Raw genomic sequence first — 14,488 nt, 5'->3', positions numbered from 1 at the left:
GTGTGGCAGGTCCCACGCAGCTGGCAGAGCGCGAGCAGTAAGGCACTGTGCGGGAAGCTGAAGGCAGACTCACTGCCCGATGAACTCGAGATCGCTGTGCTGGCTGGTGGCCCCCAGGCTCAGGCTGGAAAGCGATTCCAGGCTATCACCGCTGATACTGGAGGAGCTCACAGCCAGGCTGGAGAGCGACTGGAGGCTGTCGTGCTGGATGAAGGACTCCAGGCTGTCGGAGAAGTCGCTGGAGGCGCGGTGCGCGCCGAGGCACCGTGTGCCGCAGCCCCGGGCCAGAGGGGCCTGCAGGCTGTCCTCGCTGGCTGCGGCCGAGCCCGCGCCCCGGCGGCAGCAGCAGCACGAGCAGGGGGGACACTCCAGGCTGTCACACTGGATGCTGGGCGAGTCCAGGCCGGGGAAGGCTTGGAGGCTGTCGGGCGGGAGGGAGCCGGGGCTGCTGCAGAGGCTGGAAGGCGGGCGAGGGCTGTCGGCCGCGGCGCCAGGCTCGGTGTCGTGGCTGGCGGGGGACGGATCCGCGTTCGGGGCCGCCACAGCGCCCATGGGCGGCGCGGCCCCCGCTGCAGCCCGAGCGCAGGAGCAGCCCCGGGGCCCGGCCGAGACCGCGGCCGCTCCGCTCCGCACCCGCGGCGCAAGCGCGGGGCCCTTCCCCAGCCCCGCCCGGCCCGGCCCGGCCCGGCCCCCACGCTCTGCGCTCGGGCGGTGCTACGGCTGCCGCTGGACACGGACCCGGAGCAAGGGCAGGTACCGGGCCGGGGCCGAGGATCGCTGGGGAATGCGGGGCGGCCCCTGAGTGAAGGAGCGGCCCTTGCGGAGCGCGGTGATAGCGGCGGGAGGGAGCGGAGCGGGCCCGGCTCGGCTCGGCGGGCGCTGCGGGCACGGCTGCCATCGCTGCGGGCACAGCCTGGCGCTGCTGCCATCCACCGCGGGCACTGCCTGCCGTAGCTGAGGATACAGCCTGCCACCATCCCGGGCGCTGTCCTGCCCCGTCCGGCTGCGCGACTGCGGCGCTCCGGGGCTCCGCTGAGCGCGGCCGCGACAGGATGCGGGGAGGCGTATGAGGGATAGGACGGGATCAAGGGTAATATGACTGTAAATGCATAAACAGCACTGCAATAGAAGTAAAGGTGGGTCAGGAGAGCTGTTTGTCACCTGTCACATTTACAGGCCATTGTGAACCCTTGGAACCGTGCGGTTCCCTGGTACGGGAATGCATTTCCTCTGAAATAAAAGCAAACAATGGATCCTGCTCTGAGTATTTTTAGTAGGAGCTGATGAGACATTTGTTTTGGAAAAAGAAAAAACATTAAGCATTGAATGCAAGATTTGCATATATGCATATGGGAAGAGCGCATTTTGCGACACAAAAAGGACAGCTCAGCTGGCAGGGGGTGATGATCTGCTCTCCATAAACTGGGAGCAGGAACACCCGCCCCGCTGGGCTGTGATCGGGCAGCGCCGGGATGTGCGCAGGCTGAGCTGCGGATGGGGATGGGGATGAGCGCCTGACACTGCACGGGAGCTCTGCGAGCACACCGTACCCTCAGGTATTTCCTTATATTGGGAATAGTAAATTGAAGATGCTGCTTCCCGCTAAGCGACTGCTGGGGGAGGGGATTGTTTTCCAGTGCAGTTTGGTAGCTGATTATGTTTATCTTCCTGCTTTAAAAATAGAATCACATCGGGAGGATTTTGTTTGTCACCAGCATCTCCAGGACGTGGGGATGTCTGCATTGGATATATCGTGTCTTGCAAAGCCAAAAGACTGGAGCCGTTTGAAGATTATGTAACAGTAGAAGTGCAGATTCCCTTAGGAAAGAGGAATAATGGGACCAGGCATTCAGGAATATCCCTTATTACTGCACAGAGAGACACAGCAGAAGGAAAGCCACAACCACACCAATGAAAACTACAAAGGAATGGTAAAGTAAGGAAATTAATTTAGCTTTTTATAGTTACTGGAATGTCAACACACTGGGCTTTGTTAATAAGTGCCTGTTCCCACTGCCTTCCTCTCCCCTGATCCCAGCGACAGAAATGATTGTGCGGGATGATCGTGCGGGTCACAAGGTCACAGAGGTGACTGCAGCAATGCTGGAGGAACAGGACTTAGTTTCATTCTTTTATAAGCTCTTGAATTTGTGAAATCATGTGTTGTTAAAATCAAAATCTGACTATACTGACACAGAAACTGAGAACAAGATGTACAGGCTGGCAAATAAACTGAACTGCAGTAATGCTAGATTAGACAGGAAGGCACAGTTTGAATATTCCTGTTCTGAAATAGTATTTTAAAGCTTTCAATTTGGAAATCAGTAATATTTTTTTTTTCTGTAGAGCAAACACTGTTCTTATTCTGCAGAATATGCTGATTTATTTATTCTGTGTGCTTACACAGAAATGTAGCTGGTTTAATTAAGTTTTAGTTCTAAGCTGCCCAGATCAGCAGTGCCATTCCTTTTGCTTTCATATGAGCTTTTTCTCTTAATAATATTTTCACAACCCTCTTATATTGTGAAATAGGGATTTTTTTATGCCTTCATTGTGAAATAGTTTGTATTAATACCAGAAGAGACCTTATGCTCCCTGTTCACTTATCTTCAAAGGAATAATCCTTTAAGTTTTGTTGAGAATATGCAAATGGGAAAGACAAGCAAGATTTGGCTTCATATGTGACCTTCATATTGTACTTTATAATTAATTTTGCTAAATTGCAATTGGAGCACCTACCAGGTACTATAAAAATCAGTAGTTAAATATCTGTAATATTTATTATGTCCGAAGAAGCTTTAGGATCCTCTGACAGAGGATTCTATATAAGGGCTACATTCTATTATTATATCATCTGATATAATTATTCACTTTTGCATTAATGGTATTAAAAATACAGCAGTGCATTTGTAGTATAAAAAGTAAAAAGTGGCATAGTCCTAATGAACTTTAAGAATGACTACAATCAGCCCTTTTTTCAACTCAATTGTACTCTTTAAGTTTTTATTGTACTTCCATTCTGACACTCATATATTCTGCTATTTATATCTGATATTTTGTTTAATCCTTTGTGGTTACAGTAATGGAAAAAGCCATCCAAGCACCAAAGGACTATATAAACCAATTTCTTATGTGAAATCACCTCCTGGAAGATTAGGCAAAAATGTACCAAGTGCCATTGAAAAGGTAAATAATCCCCTTTTCTAACACAGAAAGGGTACCTACTATAAGTCAGCTTCTTAATAACTTCACAAACTTTCATATCCCTTCAGATTTCCCATGATACTCAAGATGGTTACCAACCAAATGTTTATAAGAAGGGAAGGAACCAGCTGGATGGCAATAATCAGTCAAAAAGGTAATTTAATGTTAAGATTATCTGCTTAATTTGTAGTCACTTCAAACTGGTTGACAAAATGCTTGTGATGAAACTGTAGCTGTTGTGTTTTGCTTTTGACTTCACTGGCTCAGAGTTCAGCATTTATGAGAACAACAAATTTAAGTTATCAAAATGGAAACTTGCTATCCTGCTTTAGTGAGTTCTCAGGCTAAACCATTTAAAAAAACCAAAAAACCAACAACAAATCAGTAGTAGGCAGTCTTACCTCTACCAGCAGTTATTGATTTTGCCTCATTACCAAGTTTCCATGCCAGTTTTAGCTTCAGTCATGGAGATCCCCATCCTTGAAGGGGTGGCAAGACCTTTGTAAGCTGCTGTTCAAAGGCACTGACCATTCTAACAGTACATGAACTTCCTTTTCCTTTAGGATCCCGAGTGTTTGCAGCTCACTGCACGGTGCACAAGGACCAAAGAGGAGTCCCCCAGAAAGAAGGCAAACCGAATCCTTCCTGCACAGGAGTCCCCCAGAAAGAAGGCAAACCGAATCCTTCCTGCACAGGAGTCCCCCAGAAAGAAGGCAAAACGAATCCTTCCTGCACAGGAGTCCCCCAGAAAGGAGGCAAAATGAATCCTTCCTGCACAGGATCCCTGCTGGCACGAAGGGCAGCACACAAGAAAACTTCTGTAGGGCTAAGGATGTCCCAGTGCAGCATTTTTATTGCAGTAAAAAAGAACAGTTGGGGAGGAATCACGAAGAATACATGGCTGAAGCCAGTCCAGGCTCTTCAAAATGGCAAGAAGCATCTGTAGGTCAAATGTTTCTTGATTTTGAATCGGTACAAATTATTAAAGAGGATGCTGAAGATGATAGTGCCAGTGACCTCTCTGACTCAGAAAGGATTCCCATTCCCCCCTCTCCCTGCACTCCACCAGAACTCATCCTCAGAGCTGAAGAAATCGACCCAGTTTGTTTGGAGCACATCCCTGAAATGGGATTTAAAGAGTCTGAATACTACTACCCCGACTTCCTCCCACCCCCTTTCAATTCTTGGGACTTGAAGCAGCTGGCCACCTTTGTCCACGTGGAAGGGAAAAGCGATTTCCGCCCCAAGCCCACGGGATCCCTGGAGAAGTTCATGGAGCGCCTGCTGCAGCTGGAGTGGCTGCAGCTGCAGACGGTGCAGAGCGAGAGGGGCAAGGCCACCAAAGCCCGGCCCCAGACTGCCCCCGGCCCCAGCCGTGCCCTCAAGAGCCCCGGAAAAGGCAAAGCCTTGCTCAGCCCTGTGCCCAGCAGGCAGGCAGTGCCCCAGGACGGTGTAACCAGGCTGCCCAGGAGCTGTGTGGGTCACAGGGCAGAGCTGTGCCCTGAGCAGGCTCGCCAGGTGCGTTCCCATCCAGGTCACCTGAAAGTTCCTGAGAGAATGGGATGTGCAGCATCTTCTCAGAGGCAAACTGGGGATGTAAGAAGTGAACTGAAAAAGAAACCAGCTGCAAAGCAGCAGCTTCTCAGTCTGCAGCCGTCGGAGAGCAGCTCTAAAATCCAAAGTGTTGGTAACATCAGACCCCCTAAACAAACCCCAGCGTTCCACGGTGCAGCTGCTCCCATCAAAGGCTTAAAAACATACATGTGTACAAATCCAAAGAAAAATGGCAATGCCAGCAGTTACGTTCCTCCTAAAAAACCAACAGTGGACAGGAAAATAAAAACAAACGGCACAAAGCAAACGCCACGCAAATTTTAGTGAGGGAAAATTCATTAGTGAATGTTGATGCTTCTTGCCTGCTAGAAAGCATCTGGCCAGTGCAGAATAATTTTTTTTTCTTCATAGAAAGATCCTGAGAAAAATGTTCCTGGTTTTTAGTCAGCACATTTAGTCAGCTCATTTCTATAAATTTCATCTTAAGCCAGCAGGAAATGTTTTCTCTGGAGGCAAATGTCTTCCATTGGTCTTTCCTCAAAAATATTTATAATGGCTCAATGAAGATAACAGTAGCACAGCGTGAAGTTTAGAGAAATATAGAAAACCCTGTCTGCACCAGCTGAGTGTTCCTTGTACTTACCCTGCTGGGTGTGAGAGAATAGGGTCCATGCTCTTTCTCCTTCCCCAGATGTGCTTTTTGTAAGACAGGTTTGATTTTGGTGTTTTTATAAAATAATGGAGCATGTTATCTATGCAAAGTCAACTCTAATTCTTCACAGAAGATGATGAATTGGATTTTTTGGAGGAAATAGGTATTATTTTTTTGAGAAGAAGAAGAATGGAGAAAATGTTTTGAAATATTTTAATGCAGAAAGAATTCTTTTTTAGACAAAGTGTTAGGGACCAGACAGCTTCAATAATGACAGATTAAGAAAATTGAATGTGTATTTTTATACCCTGGAATCTTCACTGTGTTTTGTTGATAATAGTGTTTACAGACAGCTTTCCTGGAAGTTCATTTTGTAGGCCTTGATGCTTTTTGTCATTTAGGGGAAATGACCAGATTTCAAATTGCACATGGATATATTTGAGTGATGCAAACTAAGGCTTTTAGCAGAGACTGTATGGCCTAGTTTTCAGAACTGGTGGCCTCTCAAAACATAAAAACCAGACTCTTAAGGGAAGAATTTAAAGGGTGTTGTAAGTTCAAGTAAAGATATATTTTGATCTGGAAGATACCTATTTTTAGTCACCTGAGATGACTCTTATTTATCCTATGGTCCAGTCTAGCTTGGCTTCTTAAGGTTTAGGGAGGTGAGATGGGGAAATGTCCTGCAGAAAGAAATTGTACAGCCAGGATTGGGTTCTGTCCTTGGGCCTTCTGTCTTCTCTTGTGTCTGTGAGCTACAGGAGAGTACAAAGGACAGTTCTGAGAATATTCAAGTGTCACTTGATCAATTACAATTTCAAATCAGTCACAGCAGCTGGGGACAGGATCTTGATAAGGTGAAATGCTAAAGAATGTTTTTTACTTTCACTTTGAAGTCCTGGTCAGTGTATTTTCCTCCTCAGCCACCAGTCGCAATCTTCATGAGAAGTGAGCTGAGGTCTGATGGGCCAGGTTCTGCAAGAGGATCCTTCACATGGTGATAGAAAATGAAAAAGTAGTAAATACTAAAGAGTACATTATGTATATAGCTAAATTGCACTTCTCTTGGTGAGCTCATCTTGGTTTTAAGATGCTTAGCTGTTTCTATCTTTCATTGTGCCTACCAGATCTTCAGCTTTGTAAAATTTCAAAGCATGAATTTATATGTAGTTTGAAAAGTGAGACTATTAAGAAATGTAGTAATAAAGTAGAGTATTTTACAGTACATAAAAAACGTTGCTCAGGAATAGTATAAGAAATATTTTTAGTGGTTTTTTTTTTTTTCCAAGTCTACTGGAGACCAAATGTGAAATTTTGAATTGGTAAAGGAAACGAATGTAATAGACAGTATTACATGTCCAGAATCAGTATCTGTAAAGTTACACTTAATATGAATTGTAGTTGCATGTACAGTCTGCTCTATGCAATTCAAGTGAAACTTAATCTGAGATGCTCAAAGACCAGAGAAGGTGTCTGTGTCAGAGGAGTGGGGGAACTCAGGATGGGACTGAACACCAGCAGCTGCAGAGGACCAGCACATCCCAGTGTTGCTGTTTCATCCTTTTGTTTTGGTCCAGCCTCATGTATTTCAGCTTCTTTAGATGAAAGGTTCCTGAACCCAGTGCTAGTATTTCAGCTCTGGCCAAATTCTGCAAGCCTGCCTTAGCCAAGTTTTCCTGATTCACACGAACAGTAGTGAAAAATAGGAGAGCTGCTTTGCCAATAATCAGGATTTTAATGCACTGTTCTAGTTCACTGTTACAAGCACAAAACCTGAGGTGAGCAGGATCCAGGCAATGATCAGAATAATAGTTTTAAAACAATGCTATTAGATGCAGTAAATAATTTAGCATGTTATACCCCTGAATATTGCTGGATGCTAAATTTTCTCAATTGAAGCTTTCCTGGGTTGTAAGGAGGGCAGGTAGATACAGGCACATGTTGCACGATCACTTCTCTAAGAATAAATAAACCCCATTTCAACCAGCTGGGACCAGAGCAAAGGTGATTGGCACTGGGAAAAGTCTATTGTCATAGAGGTAGGAAAGTTGTAATGTAGTTTTTGTCATCTTATGGACACCAGTCTGTCATTGGAGACTAAAAAGGGAAGCAGAAGTCTGAAAACTTGTTAATCACTGGGCTCCACATAGGTTTGTCCCATGTGATAATCACACCAGTCTAATTTCTGTCATTGATTTGATACTTCTGGCACGCTTGTCTTTGTTCATTAACAGAAACAGCAATTCTGTGTTTGCCTCAGCAAAGAGCTCTTGGCCTGAGCAGACCTGCAAGGGCTGGGTTTTATCCTGTTTCCATTTTAACTTCACCATGTTCTGGGCCCACAGAAGAAAAGAGCTCCTTTTGTGGAGAGGACTATGGTTTATATTTCCTTAATTTTGTATTACTGAATATTGTCCTTAGAAACTCTTCTGAACAGAGCAGAAAAATTTTATTCCCTCACATTCAGTTTAAAATTAGTTACTTAAGATACTTCCACAGCACCATTTTATGTGTTTATTAGCCTTTTTTTTTTTTTTTACAAGGTTTAGCAATATGATCTTGTGGATCTAAGCCTAGCACTGGTGATGCTTCTTGAAGAACAGATTACTGTGATGTGAGATATTTCAACAGAGTGATTTATTTTTTTTTTTTTTTGCTAGAGAATGTAAAGGTTTAATGTTCTGCAGTATTACCTACAGAACAAATATGCTCAGGTTGTATTTCAAATAAAGAGCCAGACTCTGCTTCAGTTGCATGAGTATAAACTTTGAACAACTCAGTTATTTCCAGTGAAATGACCCTGTTAGAAGATGTGAAGAAACAGAATTTCACTCCAATATGTATAAACTGTTTTCCTTAGTAATGCTAATGTATTCTTAATGCATCACATGAGGAAATTTGAAGCAATATTGTTTTTCTCTTGCCATGTTCCTTTTTTTTTCTCCATTGCTTGCATCTCATACTGAGGGCAGTGATTTTCCCACCTCATTTTCAGTTGGATAAAGCAGGATATTGCTGCAGGGAGAGTTGTGCTGATTCCATTGGGCTGAGCCGTCCTGTTTGACTCCAGACTCTGAGATCTGCCCTCATCCTGTCACTGTTAGAGTCCTTTTTGTGTTTCATTCGTTGTTGAGGTAACTTTGACATTGTAGTTACTGTTTAAAGGATCTTGTTAGAGTTCTGAGAGAATTTTGACAGTTTTTTTAGCCAGAATGTGCTTTTTTGGAGCTGATACATAGAATTTCTACAGTGTGAAATTGCCTAGAATGCACTATTTTTTACCTTATTTTAAAGGTATTGAGCCTTTGTTGCTCCGATTGCATTAGTGGTTTTTCATCTGAAAAATAAACAGACCACACTGGAAAGGACTGAACTTGATTAACCGAGGATTTGCAGACCAGCTTTTGATGTTGGTATTAATGTATTCTTATTTATTTGAACTTTTTGTGGATATTTTTGCTAGTAATTCCTTGGGAAAGTGATCTTGTCATTCAAAGGTCCCGTATATTTGCTACAATAAAAGTGAGGCACTGCCCTGTTTGTTGCCTTTTTTTCTCAACATGGCACCACTGAATTTTCTTGGAGAGAATTCCAGTATTGTGCTGGTGGGTGGAGGGGGTGGCTTGGCACATCCTGCAGGCCAAGGGAAGCCTGAAAAGGACGGAAAAGGAATTTTCCTTCATCTTTGGGCAATTCCATCAAGGGATCCAGGACCGGACCGGAGCTGGCAAAAGCCAAACCCGGACCGGATTTCAGCCGGGGTCCGGAATGGAGCTCGGCAAAAGGGAAAGCCCAGACCAGATTTTGGGCAGAGTCCGGAATGGAGTCGGAAAAAGGGGAAACTCGGACCAGATTTTGGCCAGAGTCCGGAATGGAGTCGGCAAAAGTGATAACCTGGATGGGATTATGGCCGATTCCAGAATCGGCAAAAGGAAAAATCCAGACCGGATTGTAGCCGGAGTCCGGAACGGAGTTGGCAAAATCAAAAACTGGGGAGCTGTGCTCTGCATGAGCTGGAAAATGCCACTGGTGCCAGACATTTCTACCCCTTCTCTGAATCAGCAGGACCTTTCCAGGTGCCTCATCCTCCTGGTGGGTCTGACAAGGGAGGAAACACAGCATCTCCTGTCGCTCTACGACACACACATCCTGGTGTGTGCAACCAGGGAGGAAATGAGAGTGGAAAACAGAACAATCTGCAGAGGCGTCATCCTTCACACTTTGTTCAGTTCCTAATTCTCACCAGCCCTGTCTCTTTGTGCAGGCTGAGCTGGATATTACACACAGTGCTCCTCCAACACCTGTGGAGGCTGGGAAAGAAGTGATTGCTGAGGAAACTGCCTGGTTCTTGATGAAAATGTCCTTTTTTATACCAAAGTAATTACTTGAGTAATTCTTGAGTGCTATCCCGAGAATTAGGGATAATAGGTGTTAAAAACAGTGGGAAGAATAATGCAATATCATTCAATTAGAAAATAATAATGTTACTTGTTTGAGTAACTGGAGAAGGCAACACAAAAGAAATAACAGAGGGAAAGATAATTTGAGTTCTTTGTAAGTGAAAGAAATGTCAGAAGGTGGCTTTATACTGGTCACACCTGAGATAGTGGGGCTGTCTTGCAGAATGGCTGTTTCACTGGTTACGAGACAGCCCAACAAAGACACCTGGATGGCTTCATACAGCCAGTGGCCAGAACACTGGCTCGGGTAAGGAATGAGCATTGAACTCCTCCTGTGCCAGGCTTTGTAAGCGCAGGAGAAAGGGCTTGCAAAGCTGGCCAGCTGCCCTGGCTCCAGCTGCTCTGAGCCCACATCTCAGAAGCACTGCAGTTGAAAGCAGGGGATATATTTGATGGGAAAACATTCAAGACTTTGTTGAAAATGTTTTTTTCATTGACTGAATTGTCCTTCAGGTTGGAGAAGTGAGGCTAAAATGCTTTCTGTGCCTGAGCAGGGTTAAAGTTTTGTCAGCTGCTCTTGCACTTCTGTGCTGTCAGGGAAATTCAAATTCCTCTTGCCTTGCCCTGTCTGACCTTGCATGTTTATAGTCCTGTCCTTTGCCCTACTTGGTCTGACTGCCCTACCAGTAAAGGTCACTTGCCATCTCTCTGGTCCAGGACAGCTCAAATGCCCTTTCCTGCCCCATTTATACCTTGGGGAAAGTTCAGACTCTGGAACTTATGCAGCTGAGTCTTTCTGTAGAACTCTTCTTGCCAAAGACTCATGTTCTTCTCTGTAAAAAATCCTGCCTAATTTGCATGCCATAATTTCCTTTAATTTTCAAAAGGGCAGTAGGAGCTTTTGTGCTGATTTTCTTTCAAAGTCAGCTTTTGTGCTGACTTTGTGCATTGTTTCTTCCCTTCTTTAGAAAGTGTATTTCTGGAGGATTATGTAGACACCTGTGAACCTTGCAGATACTCTGAGGAAGGAGAGTTAGAGCCCAGAAACTCCCTCTGCTCCATCTCCATTGGCAGTGTGGACTTGCCTGATGATTTTTTGAACACTTTGGGACCAATGTTTTCTGCTCTGGAAGAGATCTGTGAGAAGTGATCTCCATCACTCAGTTAATGTCAGAAGGCTGTGACTATGGTGCTGCAAAGGCTTTTGGCAGGAGAAATGACAATTTCAGAAAAAAGGACCATATGTAAACCTCAGGTTTTAGCATTTATATTTTTCACATTCTGTTCTGCCTTACTGTGTAGTTCTGAGCTTCATTTTAGGGGATGGTGAGCTCTCTGCACAGAGCAGGGAGACAAAACAATTCCTGCTCCAGCTGGGCACCAAGGACAAATGATCCAAACCTCAGCCCAGGAGCACAAACACCGTGGGCTGGAGAGAGAAAAACAAGCAGGGTGGGACTGTCTGGGCTAAAGCTGGAATGGGACAATGAACTCCAAGGTGCCAATGGAGCAGAACTGATCCCAGGGAGAGCCCCCGGGAGCGCTCGTGCATTTTGGGACCATTTTGGTTCATTTGGGTGCAGCCCTGGCTGGGCTCTTGTGCTGCTCAAGGTGGATCCATGGAGGAGATCCTTTGAATAAATCTCTGCTTTATTCTGTAGCTCTGTCCAGCCCCTGTTCCAGGTCAGCCTTCACAAGACATAAGTACAACCAAGACAGCCCAGTCAGAGAACAAAATGCTACAAAAGCAGAAAACCAAGTCTGAAGTGGCATCAGAAGACCACCCTGGACTGCCTCCCTGCTGGACCCTCCCAGACTGTAGCTGTGGATTTCTGCAATGCTGTGACAACCTGAGGCAGAGCTGTGGTAAATGGGCTCCAAAAATGTGCAGTCATTTGGGGAAGTAAAGCAATTCAACAGTATCAAGGACTGCTAAAGAATTGTGAGTGCCTCTGGCTGTTGCTACGCACCCAGAATTGTTACTTTTGCTTTATTGATCTGTTCCTTATTAGCCCTTATTAAACTCTTAAAATTTTGAGGATTTGACTTCATTTCTCACATGCACCATCCCTCCTTTAGCATGAAAGAGGCACTTTTGGTGCTCGTGTGTGTGCTGGCATCTGCTGGCTGTTGGTATCATGACACTGCTGTAAATAATGCCCTAAATGCTAAGGAATTGTTGTCAGACAAGGTTATTCCTTTCAATGAAATAACGTCCTGCTCTAAATTAGCCACAAGTGTCTCTGAAGGGGAAACTCGTGGGTTTCCTCAGCCCTGCTGATAAAACAGATGAAATGACAAAAAAGGGATGGTATCAAATTTCCCTGTCAGGAAACCACAGATGTGTTACTTTTAAATTCTGAGGTTTGGACGTGTCTGGCTGTGTGTGATTAACCTCTGCTCATGAAGGCTGTTGGTCTTATAATTCAGAAATGAGGGAAGAGCAGCCTAGGAGATTGTGCTCTGCCATTAGATAAGTTATACATGCAGGAAGTGCTGGAATTAGTTACAAATCTTACTCCTGTTCTTTTACAATTTTGTGCTGAAAGAAAAATGCTTTGCCTAAGGCAAGCACTAAGTCTGGGAGCTAAGACACTGTTTTTATGTTTCAAAGTTTACTCAAACAATAAATTATACTTTCGCTCGGATATTATTAACTAATAATTCAAGGCTGGGAACTTCAGTCAAGTGTGATAAAAGAATTTGGCTGAGTGGCAGGCAGCCACGTTCTCCTAAATGCCAGCAGCAAGATCTGTTTACACAATAAATCACTCCTGTGATAAACTGTCCTTAACTTATAACTCCAGATGGAAGACTTCAAGTCAGGCCAGTGATTTAGCAACACTGCTAATACCTGAGGTGACATTTTTATTGCAGATGATAACCATGTTGGTAAGATTAGAGTTACGCTGTGCTTTGCTGTTTCTTCTAAAAATTACATAAGGCTGAAAATAATCATGGAAGTGTTCTGTGTGCTCACTGCTTGTGTAAACTCACGTTGGGTTTGGAGCACACCGTGCCTGCAGTCACCTAAATGTGAGACGTTGTTAATGTTGTTCAAGTTGGTAAAGTTCTCTCTTGCATGGGACAAACCCCCCCTGTTTTAATGAAACCCTATTTCTTGGGAGATGAGGATGTTCCCTGGAGGTTCTCACAATTGCACAGCCTGTGCCCACACGGGTGGTAACATTCAGTGTTTCAGCTTCTTCAGGGATCTGAAGAGTTGCACGAGCTAACACATCTTCTCAGCACCATTGTGAGATGAAGATGCAATGTTTACACTTTAAAGAGCAGAAATTTAGGCTGAAGGAGCTGCTCAGCTTACCACAGAGAGCTGTGGCTAACTAAGGAGTGGCACTTATCAATGGTGCTGACTGAGTATTTTGACTTTCACCAACGATATTGATCTTTGCAGCAGCTTTTAGTCCATTCCTTTTGGGCAGAACTGAGGGAAGTGTGCTCTGCTGTGGTCATATCAAACCAGTACAAAATCTCTGGGAGCAAACAGTGATGGAAGCAGCAAATAATTAAAACTTTCATTTTGCAGGTAAGGGACAGAAGCACAGCAATTCTAAGTCAGCTCCTGTAATTAAAAAGAGATCTGTAGAATGGATCTAGATGTTCAAAATCCCCTTTTGTCACTGTAATAACTGAAGTATCATTATATTCATAATTCCCACCAAACCCTGTCATTTATGCAACTACCTGGCCAAAAATATTCCTCTTTTTTCTCACTGAGAATCTGCAGTCAGTAATTTGGTGATGTGACACTTGAACCCCTGTTAATGATTACTGAATAATTTTATGGAGGAATGACAAAAGATGGTACAAACACCCAAATAACCACTCAAACTTCTGAAAGCTGTCGTGAATCCTTTTGCCAACACAGGGACAGGAAATCTGTCATAAATCAACTGGGGGGGTCTGGAACACAGCAAAATTCCAGCACTGAGCCTGGGTTGTAGGTATGTGTGTCAGCTCCATATGACAATTACTTCTTTCTCCATCTGTGCATTAGGTTTGAGTTGACATTTTTCCTCAAAGGGGAGTGAAGGAAACCTAAATTAGATTATTAATCTCCCATTGTTTTAAAAACCAGAAACTTCTGCTCGAGACAGCAGTAAGTTTTTAGAAGTGTTTGGCAGAAGGGAGGCCCAGGCTGACGAGGAACAGCTTCACTAACAAATTACTGCAATCAAAAAGGTTTATTTAGAGGCTTTCATGAGGAACAATGATTACTAAGAAATGAAAATGAGGCATAAACCAGCACTTTTCTCCTCTACATCACACATTTGCAGCAATCACAGTTTTAGGGCACTACTGAAGGCTCAATGAACAGCTCTCAACCATGGGAGGCAGCTCCAGGAGACAAACCAAGAGGGAAGAGCTGGAGGCAATATTGATTGCCATGATGTGGCAAGCACATTTCTCTCCCTCTCAAGATTTTTCATAGAGGTGCACAGAGAGAAATGAAAGAGAAAACAATTCCTATTTCTGCTCCTTGTTTTTCCCATGTGGAATGTGTTTGGAGAATTGTTTACCTGGAGTGATTGCTTGGTTGGATTCTGTTGAGGATTGTTTGAGCCTGGTGGCCAATCCAACCCACCTGGAGCTGGACTCTCGAGAGTGTCATAAGTTGTGTTGGAGTTAGAGTCAGAGAAAGTAGTATGTAGTTTTA

The 14,488-nt window shown here is 44.4% G+C and overlaps 1 protein-coding gene across 4 annotated transcripts; it reads left to right on the top strand.

The window, feature by feature from the left end:
• Window positions 1-614: 614 nt before the first annotated feature.
• FAM217B (family with sequence similarity 217 member B) lies at window positions 615-8,945 on the top strand. 4 transcript variants are annotated; one of them, XM_072916965.1, is made up of 5 exons: window positions 615-749; window positions 1,684-1,936; window positions 3,081-3,186; window positions 3,273-3,358; window positions 3,768-8,945. In XM_072916965.1, the coding sequence occupies exons 2-5, from the start codon at window positions 1,836-1,838 to the stop codon at window positions 5,080-5,082; spliced, it is 1,608 nt and encodes a 535-aa protein (XP_072773066.1). In that variant the 5' UTR covers window positions 615-749; window positions 1,684-1,835; the 3' UTR covers window positions 5,083-8,945. The 4 variants fall into 4 exon arrangements, with proteins under 4 accessions (XP_072773066.1, XP_030144916.4, XP_030144910.4 ...); XM_030289056.4 differs by having other exon boundaries at window positions 617-753; window positions 1,684-1,931; XM_030289050.4 differs by having other exon boundaries at window positions 617-753.
• The last annotated feature ends 5,543 nt before the right edge of the window (window positions 8,946-14,488 follow it).

The sequence above is a fragment of the Taeniopygia guttata genome, chromosome 20 (assembly GCF_048771995.1).
Source record: "Taeniopygia guttata chromosome 20, bTaeGut7.mat, whole genome shotgun sequence".
In the NCBI taxonomy this organism is placed as follows: Eukaryota; Metazoa; Chordata; class Aves; order Passeriformes; family Estrildidae; genus Taeniopygia; species Taeniopygia guttata.
This window is presented reverse-complemented; position numbering and strand designations above follow the sequence as displayed.